The 16891-nt window shown below is 51.6% G+C and overlaps 6 protein-coding genes across 6 annotated transcripts; 5 read left to right on the forward strand and 1 right to left on the reverse strand.

Moving 5' to 3' along the window:
* Positions 1-390: 390 nt before the first annotated feature.
* AYO21_08757 (hypothetical protein) lies at positions 391-2301 on the reverse strand (the record flags this gene model as incomplete). The annotated part of the gene is made up of 1 exon (XM_022658700.1): positions 391-2301. One exon carries the CDS (start codon positions 2299-2301, stop codon positions 391-393), a length of 1911 nt encoding a protein of 636 aa, XP_022508958.1.
* A 762-nt stretch (positions 2302-3063) lies between these two features.
* On the forward strand, positions 3064-4872 carry AYO21_08758 (hypothetical protein; the record flags this gene model as incomplete). The annotated part of the gene is made up of 2 exons (XM_022658701.1): positions 3064-4553; positions 4623-4872. The coding sequence occupies 2 exons, from the start codon at positions 3064-3066 to the stop codon at positions 4870-4872; spliced, it is 1740 nt and encodes a 579-aa protein (XP_022508959.1).
* A 1293-nt stretch (positions 4873-6165) lies between these two features.
* Positions 6166-6723, forward strand: AYO21_08759 (hypothetical protein; the record flags this gene model as incomplete). The annotated part of the gene is made up of 1 exon (XM_022658702.1): positions 6166-6723. One exon carries the CDS (start codon positions 6166-6168, stop codon positions 6721-6723), a length of 558 nt encoding a protein of 185 aa, XP_022508960.1.
* A 2290-nt stretch (positions 6724-9013) lies between these two features.
* Positions 9014-9583, forward strand: AYO21_08760 (hypothetical protein; the record flags this gene model as incomplete). Its single annotated transcript, XM_022658703.1, has 1 exon — positions 9014-9583. The coding sequence occupies one exon, from the start codon at positions 9014-9016 to the stop codon at positions 9581-9583; it is 570 nt and encodes a 189-aa protein (XP_022508961.1).
* A 3286-nt stretch (positions 9584-12869) lies between these two features.
* On the forward strand, positions 12870-13220 carry AYO21_08761 (hypothetical protein; the record flags this gene model as incomplete). Its single annotated transcript, XM_022658704.1, has 1 exon — positions 12870-13220. The coding sequence occupies one exon, from the start codon at positions 12870-12872 to the stop codon at positions 13218-13220; it is 351 nt and encodes a 116-aa protein (XP_022508962.1).
* A 2025-nt stretch (positions 13221-15245) lies between these two features.
* Positions 15246-16154, forward strand: AYO21_08762 (hypothetical protein; the record flags this gene model as incomplete). The annotated part of the gene is made up of 2 exons (XM_022658705.1): positions 15246-15713; positions 15882-16154. The coding sequence occupies 2 exons, from the start codon at positions 15246-15248 to the stop codon at positions 16152-16154; spliced, it is 741 nt and encodes a 246-aa protein (XP_022508963.1).
* Between the last annotated feature and the right edge of the window lie 737 nt (positions 16155-16891).

The raw sequence follows: 16891 nt of genomic DNA on the forward strand, positions 1-16891 counted from the left end.
AGCCTCATGAGCCTCGGCTTAGAGAAAATCTGTACACGGAAAAGAGATGATCCGATCATGTGGGTCACAGGCTTGCATAAGCAAACAATCCAATCACAGCCTCGCAGTCCAGATGTGATGCAGAATTCAACACATGTGCACATGCACACATGGCTAGTAATCACAGATATAGCAATTACCTAGGCAATCAATGCGCAATTTTGGGACACGCTATCAAAATACTTGGTACTACCCCTAACAACAATCGGGGGTTTGACCCGGTCAAAGGAAGGAGATAACCAGAACAGGAATCATTCCCTAGACATGTTACGCACTATCTGCAAGGAGTAGAGCAGTACCCCAAAAGATCTGCTACCGTGCCACGAGTGGCTCCCTCTCCCTCATCCCCCTTCACAACATGCTCCTCCTTTCCTTCTTGACAGCAGCGGCCTCGTCCAAGATCTTTTCCGGTACATCCACCACCTTGTCCCGAATGTAGTCCGCAAACCCCTTGCCCAATGCGTCCAACAAGCGACAGCTACTCACACCTCGGCCCAAGGGTCCATAGATGACAAAATGCACGGCCCAGATATGTGGGAACTCCATCCTCTCGATGAAAAAGTCGTCCCTCCAGTCGTCACCCATGAGCTCTTGCAGTCGAGCCCGCGTCATGAACGTCTGCAGCCAGGGGTAGTGCTCGGGGCGACGGACGAAGATGCCAAAGTTGATGTTCGCTCCCTTATCTCCTGAGCGGGCGAGGGCCACATCTCCGAGACGTGCTTTGCGCGTGGGTCCAAAGGAGGCGAGGTCGACGGGGTGTGCGGTCTCGTAATTTTCACGAGGTGCGAGTTTCTGATACCGTGGAGGGTGGCCGGCGTCTGCAGTTTGCGCATCTGTTCCGTCCGCGGCCAGGATGGCCACGCCCTCTTTCAAATCGTTCTGCGGGTACAGAGCCGGGTAGAAAGCGAGGTAAGACTTTGGAAGTGCAGTGCGGAGGTCCAGAGAGAGATGGAAGCCCGAGAAATGCTGCATCCCGATTTCGCCCATCACTTTCAACAGTCCATATATGGCCGCCTCCGTGTCGGCCTGGATGAACAGTCTGCAGTACGTGGTGCTGGAGAACTGCGATCTCGGGTTCGCCTGTGGAGTTCCTAGGATCTGGAAGTCCAGAAGCTGGAACTGATCAATGAGACCCCTCTCTTTGAGAGCATGCCGCATCTGCATCTCGGAGAGTTTCCATTTCTCAGCTGTTGCATACCCGGTGGCGTTGGTAAGTATCTGTGCCTCGTAACCTCCATGGTAAAAGATGGCCAACTTCGTGGTTGGAGGAGGTGGGTATCCTCTAATGTTTGACAGCTTGACTCTGTCCTTGCCGACTTGCTCGATTTTGATGTTTGTCGTGTCGGCAGAGACATCCGAGTTCAGGTATGTGCCTCCCTGAAGCTCGTATAAGAACTGACACTTCATGTTGTCCTCATTGACAAGGCCCTTGGTCCCGTCGTGCTTGGTGATGACTGAGGTTCCGTCATCTGCAATCTCTGCTATCCCGAATGATAGATCCACAAAAGTCTCAAGAGGGTACTCGTCGAAGCCCGCGAAATTCGACCCTGTCGCATAGGCCGAACATTCGATCAGATGCCCTGCCACTAGTGCTCCGGCCAGTCGGTCGTAATCTGTATCCGACCACTTGTGCCAGTACCAAGCTGCTCCGATGACTGGGGACGCGTCTGCAACTCTTCCGCAAATAATGACATCGGCACCTAGCTCGAGGCCTTTGACAATGGCTCGTGCACCTAGGTATGCATTTGCACTCACGATAGGCTTCCCCTTGGTGTCCAATAAGTCTGTCGCATGTTCTGCCAGCGAGACTTTGTCGTTCTCTCCGTCCAAGTGCTGTGGCAGTTTACCTGTCTTCTCGAGACTGGTTCTGACTTCCTCGACCAAGTCATCACCGTACACATAGGCGATCTTCAGGTCCAGACCTCGGTCATTGGCGAATTTCTGCGCCTTCTTCGCCAAACCCTTTGGATTCAATGCTCCACCGTTAATAATGATCCGGATTCCTTTCTCCTTGATGACATCTAGTGTCTGCTCAAGGCCGTCCCAGGCAGTCGGTTCCCAGCCATCATGCTTACCCGCTGCCATCTTCTCCGCATTTTCAGCCAGATTCATCTCGGCGAGGTAGTCGCCAGTGATGAAGTCGACAGGTCCATAAGTGGCCTGGCGCCGCATCTGGTACCCTGGGTCGCCACGTGCTCCGGAGCAGTTGGCAATCCGACAGGGTCGAGTCGCGGGTGTCGAGCCTGGTCCTGGATCGCCCATCTTGGTAGATGGAAGTTGAACACACTACAAAGTCCGAATCAAGATAGTTGGCAACTGTTGGATGTGTCAACTCAGACTTCTCCCGAAATCTGAGTCCAAAGTGTAGTTCTCGACTTGGCTTCCTATTGCCAAGTAAACGCTGAGGCAGTCCTGACAATAGGCTGTCGTCTAGGATGTCGTTCAGTCGAAAATGGGAGACTTTTTCCTTGTCCACAAAGATGTAAGAAGCGTAGTTGTTGTCTTCATGACGACGACACAATCCTTCCTGATCGTATAGGTGTGATGCCGCTATTCCGAGAGCGTCTGAATCTACCTCTTGAGGTATTCCGAGGCACCAACTGAAGGGATCGGCGGTTCTGGTGGTTCTACTCCTCGGCTTCGTGAGCGCTGACTCGTAGAATACCAATCATGTTCTCGCCGTCCCCCAAGTCCCTCTTTCTACCCCTCTCCACTTGGTGATGGTGGGGACGGAGCGACGGGGGTTATTCCATGAATTCGAGTCAGATACAAGGAGCCCTGCGAACCGCCTCTCTAGAGGTACTTTTGGCATCGTCGCTGATCCGAGGTTCCCTGTGCCTGTGGTCGTCGAGGAGAGATCGTTTCAAGAAAGACATCGGACTGCATCGGTGAGAGTAATAGATACGTCCATGACAGAACATGTATAGTCTCTTCCACCTCTACCACCCATCTTTTTAAAAGCCCTATCTGTCTTTGGAAATTGGGTTTCGACCACGGACCGGACACGGTTAACAAACGGCCATCATGGGTAGCGTCGATGCCGCGCCATCGGATGTCATATCGTCCTATTCCGTCCCTGCTGAGTCCAAGAAGCTGTTGACCAGCGCATTGCTGGAGAATCCCAAGATCGCAAAGGACATTCCTCGGGAAGCTCATGAATTCGCATCGCGCGTCACCTTCAAGGGTACCGACCTTCCCTCAATCCCCATCAATTGGCGATTCGCCGAGTCTGCGGCGAGTCTGAAAGCCTTTGAAGCATGCATCGTCTACGCGCTGGTGAAGCGCAAATACAATGTGGAACTCACAGGGGCCGAGATCAATACGGACCATGCCCAGCTGTTCTTCATGTCGACGCTTCTCTGGCAGATTCACCCAGACACGGACCGCACCATCTCCATGTCCAAGAATATCGACAAGTTGGACGACATAATCCCCAACTACGACTTCCACAAAATGGCATCGAGTTTGTACAGGTCTTGCGTGACCAATATCTACCAGACGAAAGATGGTCGCTATTTTCACTTGCATGGGAGCATGAATCCAAAGCCATCGCTCGATAGCATCGGCTTCCCTGAAGATCGACCTGAGCTCAAGACCTGGGAGGAGGCGATGCAGCCCTTCATTGAGAAGTTGGCTACCATCGATTCGGCCGAGATGCAGCACCTCGCATCCGACGTCTATAAGCAAGCCGGGGTGATAGCAGAGACCGTGGACTCCTTCCGAGCCACTGAACACGGCAAGGCAAATGCGCATGTCGGGCTCTTCGAGATCCATCCCGCCCCGAATCCTGCGCAGAAGCCTTCTTGGTGGCCGTCGACTCCTCAGACTTCGGCAGCCAGGCCTCTAGCTGGGCTCAAGGTCATCGACCTGACACGTGTTATTGCCGCACCAGCTGTGACTAGGGGTCTGGCCGAACTGGGGGCAAGTGTCATGCGCGTTACCTCCCCGAATCTTGTAGATTTCAGTGGGCTACACGTTGACCTCTCCTGGGGCAAATGGCAATGCAGTCTCGACCTGAAGACCGAAGAGGGAAAAGAGAAGCTCCGAAATCTAATAAAAGAAGCAGATGTCGTAGTTCAAGGCTATCGGCCGGGTGTGCTCGATAAGTATGGCTTCGGCCAACAGGGGATCATCGACTTGGTCAAAGATCGGGAACGTGGCATCATCTCGGTTCGGGAGAACTGTTACGGCTGGAACGGTCCTTGGTCATACCGCTCGGGATGGCAGCAGATCAGTGATGCATGCGTGGGGATTTCTGCCGGCTTTGGCAAAGCTATGGGTTTGAAGAACAACGAGGCGGTTACTCCTGTCTTCCCCAATAGTGACTATATGACAGGCATTGCCGGAGTGACGGGGATCTTGAGCGCTTTGATGAGACGTGCAGAGGAAGGTGGTAGTTTCAAGGTGGATGTCGCACTGAACTATTACAACCAATGGCTTGCAGATTCCGTGGGAGAGTACCCCGAGCCCGTCTGGCATGACGTCTGGAAGAGGAACGGAAACCAAGTCTTCCGGTGAGTTTTCTTGACACGATCTCTTGCCCTCCCGACAGTGAATTGGCACTAAACTTACTGGGTCATCAGGTGTTACCACAACATGAACTACCTCATCCCTCGGTATATGGGAATGCTCATGAAGAACAGCCAAATCCTCCATCCGTCTTTTTTTGAAGATAGGCCGAGCAAAGCCATCGATGCCGTCGTGCGTACAATCAAACCAATCATCAAATTTACCGACGACCAGGTCCGGCTAGGTTATAATGTAGGCACCAGAGGCAACGGTAAAGACGCCCCACGGTGGCCGGAGGATCTGATGACGGAGGTTGTGCAGTAAGAAGACGGCTGTACGAATCCGTATGAGTTATGTTCAGGACTCGCGAGCGAGAAGGACTTTGGGCGATTTGTTGAAGGCGCCGTGCATGGCTGTAAGGAGCGTCTGGGTGCAGTCTAGCCTCACAAGAGCCACGAAATAGGTAGAAGCCGCGTCAAAACGAAGCCAACAGGGGCATAGACCGTTGGCAAAACCTTCCTAGGGCATCATAAAGCCATGTTTATGCAAGATAGGACCACGTTCATTTTCAAAACCTTGTTAAGGCCGTACCGAGTGACGAGCAGGAGATGTCGTCGTAATCGCGCATTGGGGCGCACATTGATCTAGTCAGGGGTCGGAGAATTAGGCTGGTGGCGCTGCCACTGCGAAGGTATAAGTTCTTGCGTTAGCACTCTGTGAGATTTCCAGACTCATCTCATCTTGCTCAACGACATGTCTCCAAGTAACGAGGGATATTCCTCAATATCCACGCTCCTTTGCTAGATTGTGCAGCATGAATATCTGCCACTTACCATGACCTGCTTCCTTTGAAGCAACACGACTTTAGCATGGAGTGACGAGTGAAGCTTACCACATGCGAGCAGGATGTGTGTTTTGAAATGAGGTGATGTTGTTCAGTTTCCCTTTTGGTGGTTGTGCAGAATGTCATGAGATGCCGAGTTGCCCCTGTCATTCTGTCATTTGAAGCTGCTGACATAATTAGTGTCTCGGCGAACCTTCCACTAGATGTAGGTACAAGTACTCGGTATCGAGCATCATCCCTTCCGTCCTCTTTGCTTCTCACTGCCTTTCATGTTAGTTCTCATCGTCTTCTGTGTTATTCGGATTTGCTGGTCCGCCTGACGATCCATCTTTTCATTTGGCTCTACGTTTTGACCACTATTGCGCACCAGCAGTCTCATGATTGGTGAGGTACGGAATGAAATTCCCTCTTTTGCGCGATTTCGGGCATAGCCGCCGAGGGCTCGGCGTATCCGTGGTGTGATGTCGCTGCAATGCCCGGTAACGTGATGCGTTTTTTCAATGCCGGTACTTGGAGCTGTACGTGATGTAGATCATGGTTTCATTTAGCCGAACCCGTCATTGTTCAGACCGCGTGATATACCCAATCCTACGGCGTGTTATTGCTTCTTTACATTGATAGAGTTTTCCATATAAAAGGACTTGGCTCTCACCATTTTTCAAGCCTCGTTATCGTTCGCTATCTATCAAGCACAGAACCAAAACACATCTACTACTGCAATCGAATTGATAACCGCCAAAGCAACTATTGGCAACCAGAAACCCCACGACACAATGACTAAAATGACCTGGAATCCACTCAGCCACCACCACTCAGACACCCCGGCCGGCACCGAGAATCCAGTCGCTGAAGAGACACATCATAGGCGTGACTCAAAGCTGAGTCACATCATGGACTCAATCCGGCACTCGCTTGCCCATGAACATGAGAAGCTCCCTAGCGAGAGCCAAGCTCAAGACCAAAATCCCGTCTCCGCAAATGGGGAATCGGGCAACAACGGCTCGCTCAGTCCGTCCTTGCAGGCTGTGGCCTCGTCTAAACTCAATGAGAACAATATGGGTGAACATTCCCACGAGGCCGAAGATAGCTGGGGTTGGCCAGGTCTTGGTACTTACTCAAGCGCCTCCGAAGCTCCCAGAAGGGAAAGTCTCCGCACAGCATCCACCGACTCAGGTGCTCCGTCGACATCCAGACAAGACTCAGCGCCAAAGGCAAAGGAGTCTGAACCGCCAAGGAGACCATCAACCATATCCCAGGCCAGCAAGAAGAGCCACGACACTCAAAGTGGTTGGCCAGGTCTAGGATCCTTCCCAGAAGACACCGAGAATTAACGGATCCGGGGCGGAAGACATTCACGAATCGAAGCGAGTCCTGCAACTACTTGTTCCTTGTATTTCCCGAAGCACAGTTCCAGACTTTTGTGTGGTGCGTTGAGCGAAGATATTTGAAGCTACGCCGATTACGCCGGCGGGACGACGCACGAGACCCTGATGGTGGGTTTGGAGTTTCTACTACATAAGTCCGACATCAAGTCAAGTTGGATAAAAAGCCATCCTGGCGAGGCTGTTTGTGATAGCGCTCAGTTACGAGTACTAGTACTAATTACAATGAATTCTATCGAAAAGAATCTTTTACTCACAGCATTCTCATCTATAAGTAAAGGGTACAGTATCAGATGCACGAATACCTCTTTAGGTAGGGATGTAGATCAACCTGGTTACCTGGTATCGAATACAATTCGTCTCCTGATAGAATCTTTCAATTGACTCAAACCCCCTTGTCCTCAACCCTCGCTGATGTACTTGTACTCGATTCTACCAAGTACATACTTGGTACGAGGACAAGCACGTTTACCTCATTTTGTCACTTTCCAGGGCCCTGTGCCGTGTTGACCCAATCTTCTTCCTACAAGTAGCATGATCTGTGCCGCCCTTGAGTCGTCATCGACCGTTCTCGAAGCAGATGACAAGCAGCTCAGCTACTCGAGAATTCCACAAGCTCATCCGTAGCGGACCGGACTCACCACGAGCTGTGTCACCGCGACTGCCTGTTCTGCCCCAGGCGCCTTGACTGGCGGAGTACTTCTTGACCTTGGTGGCGGCTGAAGCTTTGTCCTTTCGGCAGTGGAGTCCGCCTCCATCTCTTCCGTGAGGTCAATGAATAGCACTTGATCAAGGCTGGGCATTCAATCTCCCTCCCTTGTCTCGCCATTTGTCGTAGTCGATACTGCTCCATGTATTCCATTCTGCGCCAGACACGTCGCCACTACCCTATCCGGCTCACCGCCCAGCAATTCCGCGACACAGAAGCCATCACCTCATTTCATGAACCTTGCCACGACAGGGGACTGCAGACCCATACAAGTACAGGTAGTGTGACGGCAGCTTCCATTTGATCCTCATCATAACTGTTGTTCTGGAGAAACGACAGTTCCCGACACGGCTAGAATATGGAAGAAAAAGAAGAAAAGTGGACAACCGTAGCCCAGTAGAAGGAAACGAGGCATAGGACTAGAGGTAGGAGGAGTGGCACAACAACAGACAGACTGAAGCTAGGAGGATGGGCGTGCTTTAGGGTAGCCCAGGTATGACGATTCGTGGGCAAACGTAGACGTCTGGTCTTGTTTCTGTCCTGTGCTTGGCCGTCGGAAGGAGGCAACACAGTGCCCTATGCAGGTGGCGAGACGGGGAGGTAGTATGTAGGTTCGGGTAGAGGACAGGCTTCGACCGTTAGCGCCGTGGGCCATTTGTTTGTAGCTTGACAACGGAAACCCTGCGGAGAATGCTGTCGACTACCAGATTGGCTCAAAGGTGAAGAAAGCAGGGATGTGAGCCAACAAAAGTAGAAATGAATTGTAATAGATTCGACATTGTTTTCTGTCAACTTCCGCTAGATTCCTGTTTGATGTTGGATGGGCGCAGGCTGAAGGTCGTCTTGATGCAGGCGGTATTCTCGATGATTCTCGATTGTAATGACTGGAAGAGTGTCCCATATGGTGTCCTTTCGTGGCGTCCTGCAAGCCAGTGCCGTTGATACCCTGCCCAATAGGCGGTTGATGTCCGTGAGTGTGCCTGGGAGATGTTGTGCGGGGAAGCTGCCCGCCCAGCCACGACCTAGAACTTACTGTGGCCCCTGCGCTCCAAGTGCCCGAAATTTCCAGACACATCTATGGGTCAATACTTGTAATGACGCTGCATTCTGCATTGATTCTCCTTTCACATGATGGGTTTCTATCACATTGCCCAACCGTGATCGTCAGGTCACCACCCATCATTGCGGGGCCTTGTCGCCTCAGAGTAGGCAGCACCATTCTACAAATGGAAGTGACAAAAGTTCGAGAATCCAAAAGCGGAATCGACTGAACTCTCTAGAAATCTCACGCCATTTCTGCATATTTCGACATCCGGGGTGTTGTCAAGGTGAGTTCCACCCTCTATGGTACAAACCTAGGGACCTCAGGTCTATAAATCATACCTCATCTCTCCCCCATCAGACAGTCTTTCAGCAGACCAGATCAGAACATCAAAACACTTCATGTCTAATACCCTTCGAAGACTTCCACACCGAGTTACTCCAACAATCTCGCACGTCACCAAGCCAAAGCGAACTCAAACAAGAAACATGGCTCTCTTCCCGCGCATCCCATCCTCATTCGGTCCCTACCGCTCCGAGCTGGGACCATTCTTCAACCTCTTCAACGACACCTTCTCCGAGCTCCAGAAGCTGTCTGACAACGCATCCCGGACCTTTGCGCCCAAGTTCGACGTCAAGGAAGCCAAGGACAGCTACATCCTCGAGGGCGAGCTGCCCGGCATCGACCAAAAGGATGTCATCATCGAGTTTGCCGACGAACAGACCCTCACCGTGAAGGGCCGAACCGAGAGCTTTAGAGAAGAAGGCAGCAAACCCAGCGCTACCGCCGGCGGCGAGGGCAAGAAAGAAGAAGCCGCCGCATCCGGCAGCAAAGAAGTGGCCACCACGGGCTCCAAGGAGGTCGCAAAGTCGGAGCCCCAGCACACTTACTGGGTGTCGGAGCGCAGCGTGGGTGAATTCGCGCGTTCCTTCTCCTTCCCCAACCCAGTCGACCACGAGAGAGTCAAGGCCAGCATGAAGAACGGCATTCTGAGCATCGTGGTCCCCAAGCTGCAAAAGGCCAAGTCGGCCAAGAGGATCGAAATCAGCCAGGAGTAAAGGGACGACACAAATCAACAACGGAGTCAGGATTTCCACGGAGCTCTAGCAACCAAGAACATCAACCTCAAAAATCCAACCTCAGCTTCTTCCTCGACACAATCCGACAACCACTCTCCCTCTAGCACTGTCCTCCAGCCAACACATCGACATCCACAGTGACAGTGCGACTCCTGCTTGCTTCGCGACCTCCACCCACACTCCTTTACTTCCAACAAAAACGACAAGTGTGACGACTTCGAAATGACATTCCTTCTCATGAGCTGCATGAATGGTGTTTGGGCGTGCAGTTTCTAGCTTCTAGTTCTGGGATCTCAAAAAACCGACAAAGGGTGTAACAAAGCGACAAAATAGCATCAATCAGCGAACGGATTTCTAGTCTCTAGTTCTTCAGATAGTTCTCCGTGGTTGGTCCTGTAATAAAAAAAACATCCATTTTCAAAAACAAAAATTAAATGTTCCTTGTTTGAATTGGTGTTTTGAGTATTTGTTCCGAGTTCTTGGTTGACGGAGCATACGAGGTACAGTAATAAGTACCAAATACATTTGTCAAGTAGAACCACTTGCAATGCAAGTACTACTCGTATAAGACAAAACGAGTCCTCGGACTCTGAACTTGGACACTTACTTCCTGGAGGGAGACTAACTGTAATAGGCAATGTGAGTTGGCATCTAGAGTAGTTTCCTCCAATCAATGAGTTTATCCTGGTAGTGATAAATCGACCTTGACCAAAAAGGGATATATGCCTCACAAGAGAGCATCCATTTCACCACCCACCATACTTGTCACTGTGATTGTCCTTATCGCACAGAGCATACAAGTATATGCAAGTCATGTCTGGGAACATCATGCATAAGCACAAATCTGGATAGCTATACTACAGGTGAAAAATCATCAAGCGTGATCCTGGAGCATGAGATGCTCAATGTTGCTCGTGGGTGCCGAGTCCCGATTCCCCAAGACGCGCATCCGTACTTGGTCAAGTACTCGAGTAGAAGTTTTGTTGGCACAAAAGGTGGTCGATGAGCAAGGATTGCTCGTGCAGTGACAGACGTTGTGGAGTGTGCATAATTAAACAATCCGGAGCACTACCACGGCATATGCACCAGGAGATCATTCCATATCTCGGCTTCACCTTTCTTACTGCTCAACGTCGAGAACCCTCGACAAACGGTTGCGTTATTTCCTCGACCCATGTGGTTGAACAGGAAATATTATCCGTCAAAAAGGAAAGGAATGACAAAGCAAAAATGGTGGGCCGGCGAAGCTCGGGCTCGGGTTGAGGCCAGAGAAGCTGAATGAATCACCTGTTATGGCTGCACACTGCAAGATCGAACATCTCATCCTTCTTGTCCCTGCTCGGTCTCACCAACCCACCGAAAGAGTCTCTCAGTAAAGAAACACCTGTCGATTGAGATACAATGAGCGGCCGACATAGCGCCATGCCGTCAGAGGCGTTTCGAACAGACGTCCTGGAAGTAAATCGGCCGGAAATCCTCGAGGTATTGACAAAACAGTGGAGTGTCAAGCACCGGCGTCCTCCAAGCATGTGTTGCCCTATCACAGCCAGAACTCGAGACGATGAAAGAAAGATCTGAGATCAACACCTCGTAAACTTGTCTAAGAGATCAGGAGACGGCGTCGGGTTTCGCTTCAAGGAGGTGAAAACTTACGAATCCCCCCATCCCCCTTAGGCGCGGGATGCACCTACCGCGTGCAACGGTGCGCCGCTGATCCCGGCCTTCTGGGACGAGAACAAAACCGCTACCCATGAGTTGTTGTGTGGGTTTGCGGGGGGATGTCCAGGCTACCACGCACCAAGCATTGCCGATGTCTGCGAGGTTCCTCCTTGACCATTTTCTAGGTCATTGAGCAGACCACAGACGGTCTCGAGGTGACTGCATCCAGAGCTTTCTGACACAGACGGACGGGGAAAGGACGCAAGCTTGCTCCTCCTGCGTCACTTGTATTCTGTTCGATACCCTTGCCGTTGTTGTTCAACACTAGATCCAAGATGTCTCGGAAAGGGATTGGAAGCCAGTAGCATTGTCACGCGTGATATCCAGCAGCTTTCACCACAACCTCATAGATCGACTCTCGCTTGGAAATATTGTCCTTTTACCAGCAGGAACTCGTATCATGCTGACAATGTAGACCAAAACTTAGCAGTCGTTGTCCATCTGCTGAGATGATTCCACATCGTACCGACGCTGTTGTCCTGTTCTGTCGAATATGGTCATTGAGATCTCGAATACCAGACTATTTCAACGGCGCTTACCAAGAGTTTGATCCTGCGTATCTGTTAACAAAAGATCTGACGCAGTGCATGACCACCCAAGAGCCATTTACAGTGCACGAAGTCAAATGTGGCGTGACGGCGAAACGGGAAACAAGAAACAAGTGGATCGGTGTTTTGGGCTGAAGTCGTGCCGAGAGGCACCTAAGCAGCCACCGAAGCCTCTGGGGGTCTCGACCGCGGCGGCTTCCGGGGCACACAGGGAGGCTTTTAGGGGCTTCTAGGAGATTTTAGGGTCCACTAGAGCTTCCTCCTTAATGGCCACGCCTAGAATCCCCCATCGAGTTAGGGGTCCCTGCGTCTCATAGGGACTCCCGCCCCGACGCCCAGGGAATTTTTGGTGGGTTGATCGATCAGGTGCCCACAACCATTACCCAATCCTTCTCAAACTGTCCCGGCCGTCACCAGATACACTGCATATCGAAGGATCCTCCCGACCACTCAGCTGTCTGGACCGGGAAACGAGCCTGATCAGCGGAGCGGAACCCTTTTGCTTTGCCCATACAGTGGATTATCAAGTCCATAAAATGCGATGAGAAACCAGGTCTTCAAGTCCCTTTTCTTTCATCACTCTACCAATCCAAACAAACAGCCAGAACATTATCACAAAGTCCTCAATCACATCACTTCAAGGTCAACCCACTACTACACCTTGTTGAACAATTGTCCGAAATGGTCCAATACGATCAATTCAATGGGATGTTTTCATCCACGTCCCTCCCCTCTCGCCCAAGGGCGGACGGTTCCGAGAGGTCTCAGTCTCCGAGTATGTTCACACCCCATGCTGGGACGTTTTGTTACAGATACTGACAATAGTAGACCAGCCACTTCATCCGCTTCTAAGAAGACTGTCTTCGGCTAGCGGAGCAGGGCCACATCTGTGCACCCGATGCCACCTCCGACGTCCTTCGCAAGAAATCCGCCTTCCACTCGACCACGAATGCTCCTCGAGCGAGGAGGAATGGGACGGATTCTGCCCCGACATCCACATGCCCAAAGATCTCACTCCTCCACCATCACCCCACCACAAACGACGACATTCGTGTCTCTGCCCCGTTGGCGTCGTCGCCCAAGAACACCACAAAAGTGGAACCGTGTCGCCGGTGCAGATGACGGTCAAGGAAGCGGCCCAGAGCCATCACTACGGCCACCACCACAACAAATGCAACTGCCAGACTGTCCTTCCAGAAGAGAACTTGGAAGAGAGATACGGTCTCGTTGGAGAGCCCGCCCTGACACGGCGGAAGTTGAGCCTCGAACAGGGCGCCGCGAACCAACTGGCCAGCATCATGCACGCCGAACTCATCTCAGACATGAAGGCACGGAATAACCATCTCTGAAGAAAGCGATGAAAGGAGCATGTGATCAACAGTTACGACATGACTCCACGATGGTTTTTTGGGGGAATGAGGATCTTATTTGGTGCAAAAAGCCCGTGTATAGTAATTTCAGGCGGCACAAGGCGTTTGGTTGGGAAACTATGGACACCAGGGACATAAGGGACACCATTGGGCACCAGGGGAAACCCCACTACGGCTCTACGAAAGGCTGGGAGCAAGTACGAGTAATGACGGTTGGAGGGAAAGGGGCGGGCCTTTCTACTTCCCCGGAAAACTGAATCCTCATTCAGACAACTGTTTTTAGATGAAATATCAAAGGTTGAGAACTATGACTGCAAAGACTTGTAAAAGTACTCTTACCTCCATGTGATAGTATCTCTTATACAAGTATACGTACAAGTACAAGTCCGAGTATGTAGACTATATGGTTCAATATCAAGTGTTGGACGTATGCGACAATCTATTATCGACACTTGTTCGGCATCACCATGGTATTCTACAAGTACCTATCTAGTAGTATGGTACTTGTACTTGCGCAGTATATGCCGCAAGGCTGTGCAAGGCTCTGGACCCAAGGGGCGGTCTGAAGGGCTCGGCCTCATTAGCTCCGATGGGCAAACCCACAAAAGCACCGGATCTGCAATAGCGATGAGGCCCCCCAACACCAGTAACTAAGCGAACATCCCTTGTCCTCGCTAGGCCCAACAACCCCAAAAAAAATCATCACACCACCATCTGACATCTGAGTGAGTGACTTTCCCTTTGTCCCACGTGCTTATGATGCTTTGCTGAGAAATTCCATGTCGTGCATATCTCACTAAGGCGCTGGCAGCAGTGCTTGTGCGCGTGTTTGCTATCCATTCATTACAAGTACGCTGGGTAACAAAGACACCTTAATGAGCACAGACAGAACCTCTCTTTCTTGGAAGTCTCCGAATTGAGCGAAATACGGGACCATCTGCGGCACTGGGTACTGGATTATCTAATTTGGCCGGACGCGACCGACTGAATCCTTATCATCGTAAAAGTCAAACCGACGTTCAGGACTCAGCATTGGCCTGGCAGCCTGGCTAGAATCAATCCCTTCCTGCAGCACAGCCCATAACTTGGTAGTAGTGGTAACTGAGTAAGTAATGCCTCGTACCGCTTTCCTAGTAAAAGAGGCTTTTTCCCCTTTTCCCCGCATCGATCCAATTCCTCATCATGAGATCTTACTGCAAACCTTGTCCCGCCGGGTGCCGCTATAGGCGAGAGCCTTAGTCCCTCAGTGGACCATCGTATGATGGAACATCGAGCAACATGCAGGGGCGGGGCACAGTTCACTGGTCCAAAGATGCTTCAACGATCCAGTCATGGCCGTCTAAGCATCGAGCGGAATACCCTTTTTGTGCGCAATCCCATGCCTCCTGAGGAATGGCGGGGGTGGGAAGAGACGCATGCAAGCCCGTCCTCACGTGTGGTTGGGTCGTTTTCTCTCCTCAGAAGACATCAGACGGTGCCGGCGTCGATCAACGGGTCACGGTCGCTGGGTTCGGGGTCGACTGGGCCGATGAGGACAAGCTTGCTGGCCACATGTTTGGATTAAACACAACGATCCAATTGATCCGGGTGTAGGGAAGAGCAAGAGCAGGCACGCAATAACTCTCCTCCCAAGTACAAGAGTGGTAATTCCCCCGTCTCCGTCCCATTGAAACCTTGCTGACCTGCTTTGGTAGATCTATAAAACCCAGACACCTTCGCTCTTTTGACTACGAGTACTTAAAAGTTCATCTCGACACCATTGAGGTTAAAATTCCATTGGAAAAGGAAAGATACCAAGTTAGAGGTTTTGGAAGATTCCCTTGATCCGGCTTGCGATCAACTCTTTTTGTCTCCACTACTTTCTCTTTGATCCCATTCCTCCGGAAAAGAAACCACTACAAGTACAGGTACAAGTACCGATCGAAAAGTTCGAATCAGACTTCTCCAAGTCCTCGCCGGAAAGACAAGATACAAAAGTAACAGCAACAAACGACAAAAGCAATCATGGCCGGCCTTCCGTACTCGGTTCCCTCAAACTACATCATCCGCCTCGTCGAGACGGACCCAGTCTCGGCCGCCCTCGGCCACCCAGAACACCCGGTGCAGCCACACCCGTCGCAGCCGTCACACTTCCAGTTCCCGCGCACGTCGCTCCACCACGCGACGCTGCAGTCGCACTTCAAGGGACCGCACGCGCCCAGCAGCGTGTCGGCGCCCAAGTCGGGCACCGCGTTCGCCCCAGCCACGGATATCCGCGAGACCGTGCGCGCGTACCACATTGAGATCGAGGTTCCCGGCGTCACCGAGGAGAACAAGAGCGACTTGGTGATTACGTGGATGAGCCCGCACACATTGCTGGTGCAGGGCGTGGCCAGCCGGCCCAGAAACATCGGACTGCTGGACCAAGGAGAAGGAAAGAAGGTGTGGGAGGGCGAGGGTGACGGATGGGCCACCGAGACCGGCCACGGCAAGGTACGTTTTGTTTTCCCTTACACAATTCCCTATCTTCTCCTCCTACCTTCACACAATACATAACCCTATTCCCACCTCCCCCTTCCTCTCCCTTCTCCATTTCTCTACCAAAAAGACCACTCGAAACACCAAATAACCTAACACCTTCTCTCTTATGTCAACCCACAGCCTCAGGAAGAGACTGACGGCGGGCCCCTGCAGCGCGAAAAGTCGCACGAGACGCTCGACGAGGAGGCTTTGGCGGACGTGACGCCCACGATCCTGCTGTCGGAGCGGCGCGTGGGCGCGTGGCGCCGCACCTTCACCCTGCCCGAGGACGTCGAGATGAAGGAGCTCAAGGCCCGGCTCGACGGCGGCCTGCTGCGCATCGACCTGCCCAAGCGGAGTCTGGAGGATATGGAGGCCCTGAAAGGCGCGGGCGTGAGGATTGAGATTGAGTAAAGGAAGGTCCAGAAAAGATTTGTTCAATCCACACCAGCCCACCTGTCCACCTATCCACCGATAGAAAAGAAAAGAGAAGGAAGACTTTGCTTGCGGTTATGTGCGCAAAAGGCGGCTGGTTCAGTTACAGTTGCGGTCTCTGTCTCTGATCTCGAGAGGGCTAGAAAGAAGCCCCATCATTTTTCCTTTTTACCCCAGTCTCATCTTCGGAGGATCAAAACCTTTTTTTGGTTATTTTGTCACACAAGTACATACGTACCGAACGAACATATATAGATGATGTGCGTAATACAGTTCCAATTTCAGGCTACCATACTCGGTGGTACATGCTTTGCATAATTACCTAGTACCCTGGCGAGTTTGTCAGTTTCTACGCTGCAGTTGAAACACGTCAAACACGCCGAGCCAGGAATGGAATGGAAGGCAGTAATAATTATATTATTACCTCGTACTTCGCACGTGCAAGGCATAACTCCTAGGCACAGAGTTGTACGTACAAGAACCCTCTACTCGGACCTTCTGCTCTAATCGCACCAAGTACCTGGTACCATGGGTAATTTCCCCCATCTGTCAGCGTTCCTCATATGACTACAAGCATGCACTGTTGCGCTTTATGACAATCTATGACATACTCGAACTCGTACCCGCACCGGTACCTCGTAGGTAATCTCACATTATCTACATGGGTATTCTGCTAGTTACCACCTGCTACTTACCTGGTTGTGATCGTAATCGTG

This window comes from Fonsecaea monophora (assembly GCF_001642475.1).
Source record: "Fonsecaea monophora strain CBS 269.37 chromosome Unknown Scaff79, whole genome shotgun sequence".
Lineage (NCBI taxonomy): Eukaryota > Fungi > Ascomycota > Eurotiomycetes > Chaetothyriales > Herpotrichiellaceae > Fonsecaea > Fonsecaea monophora.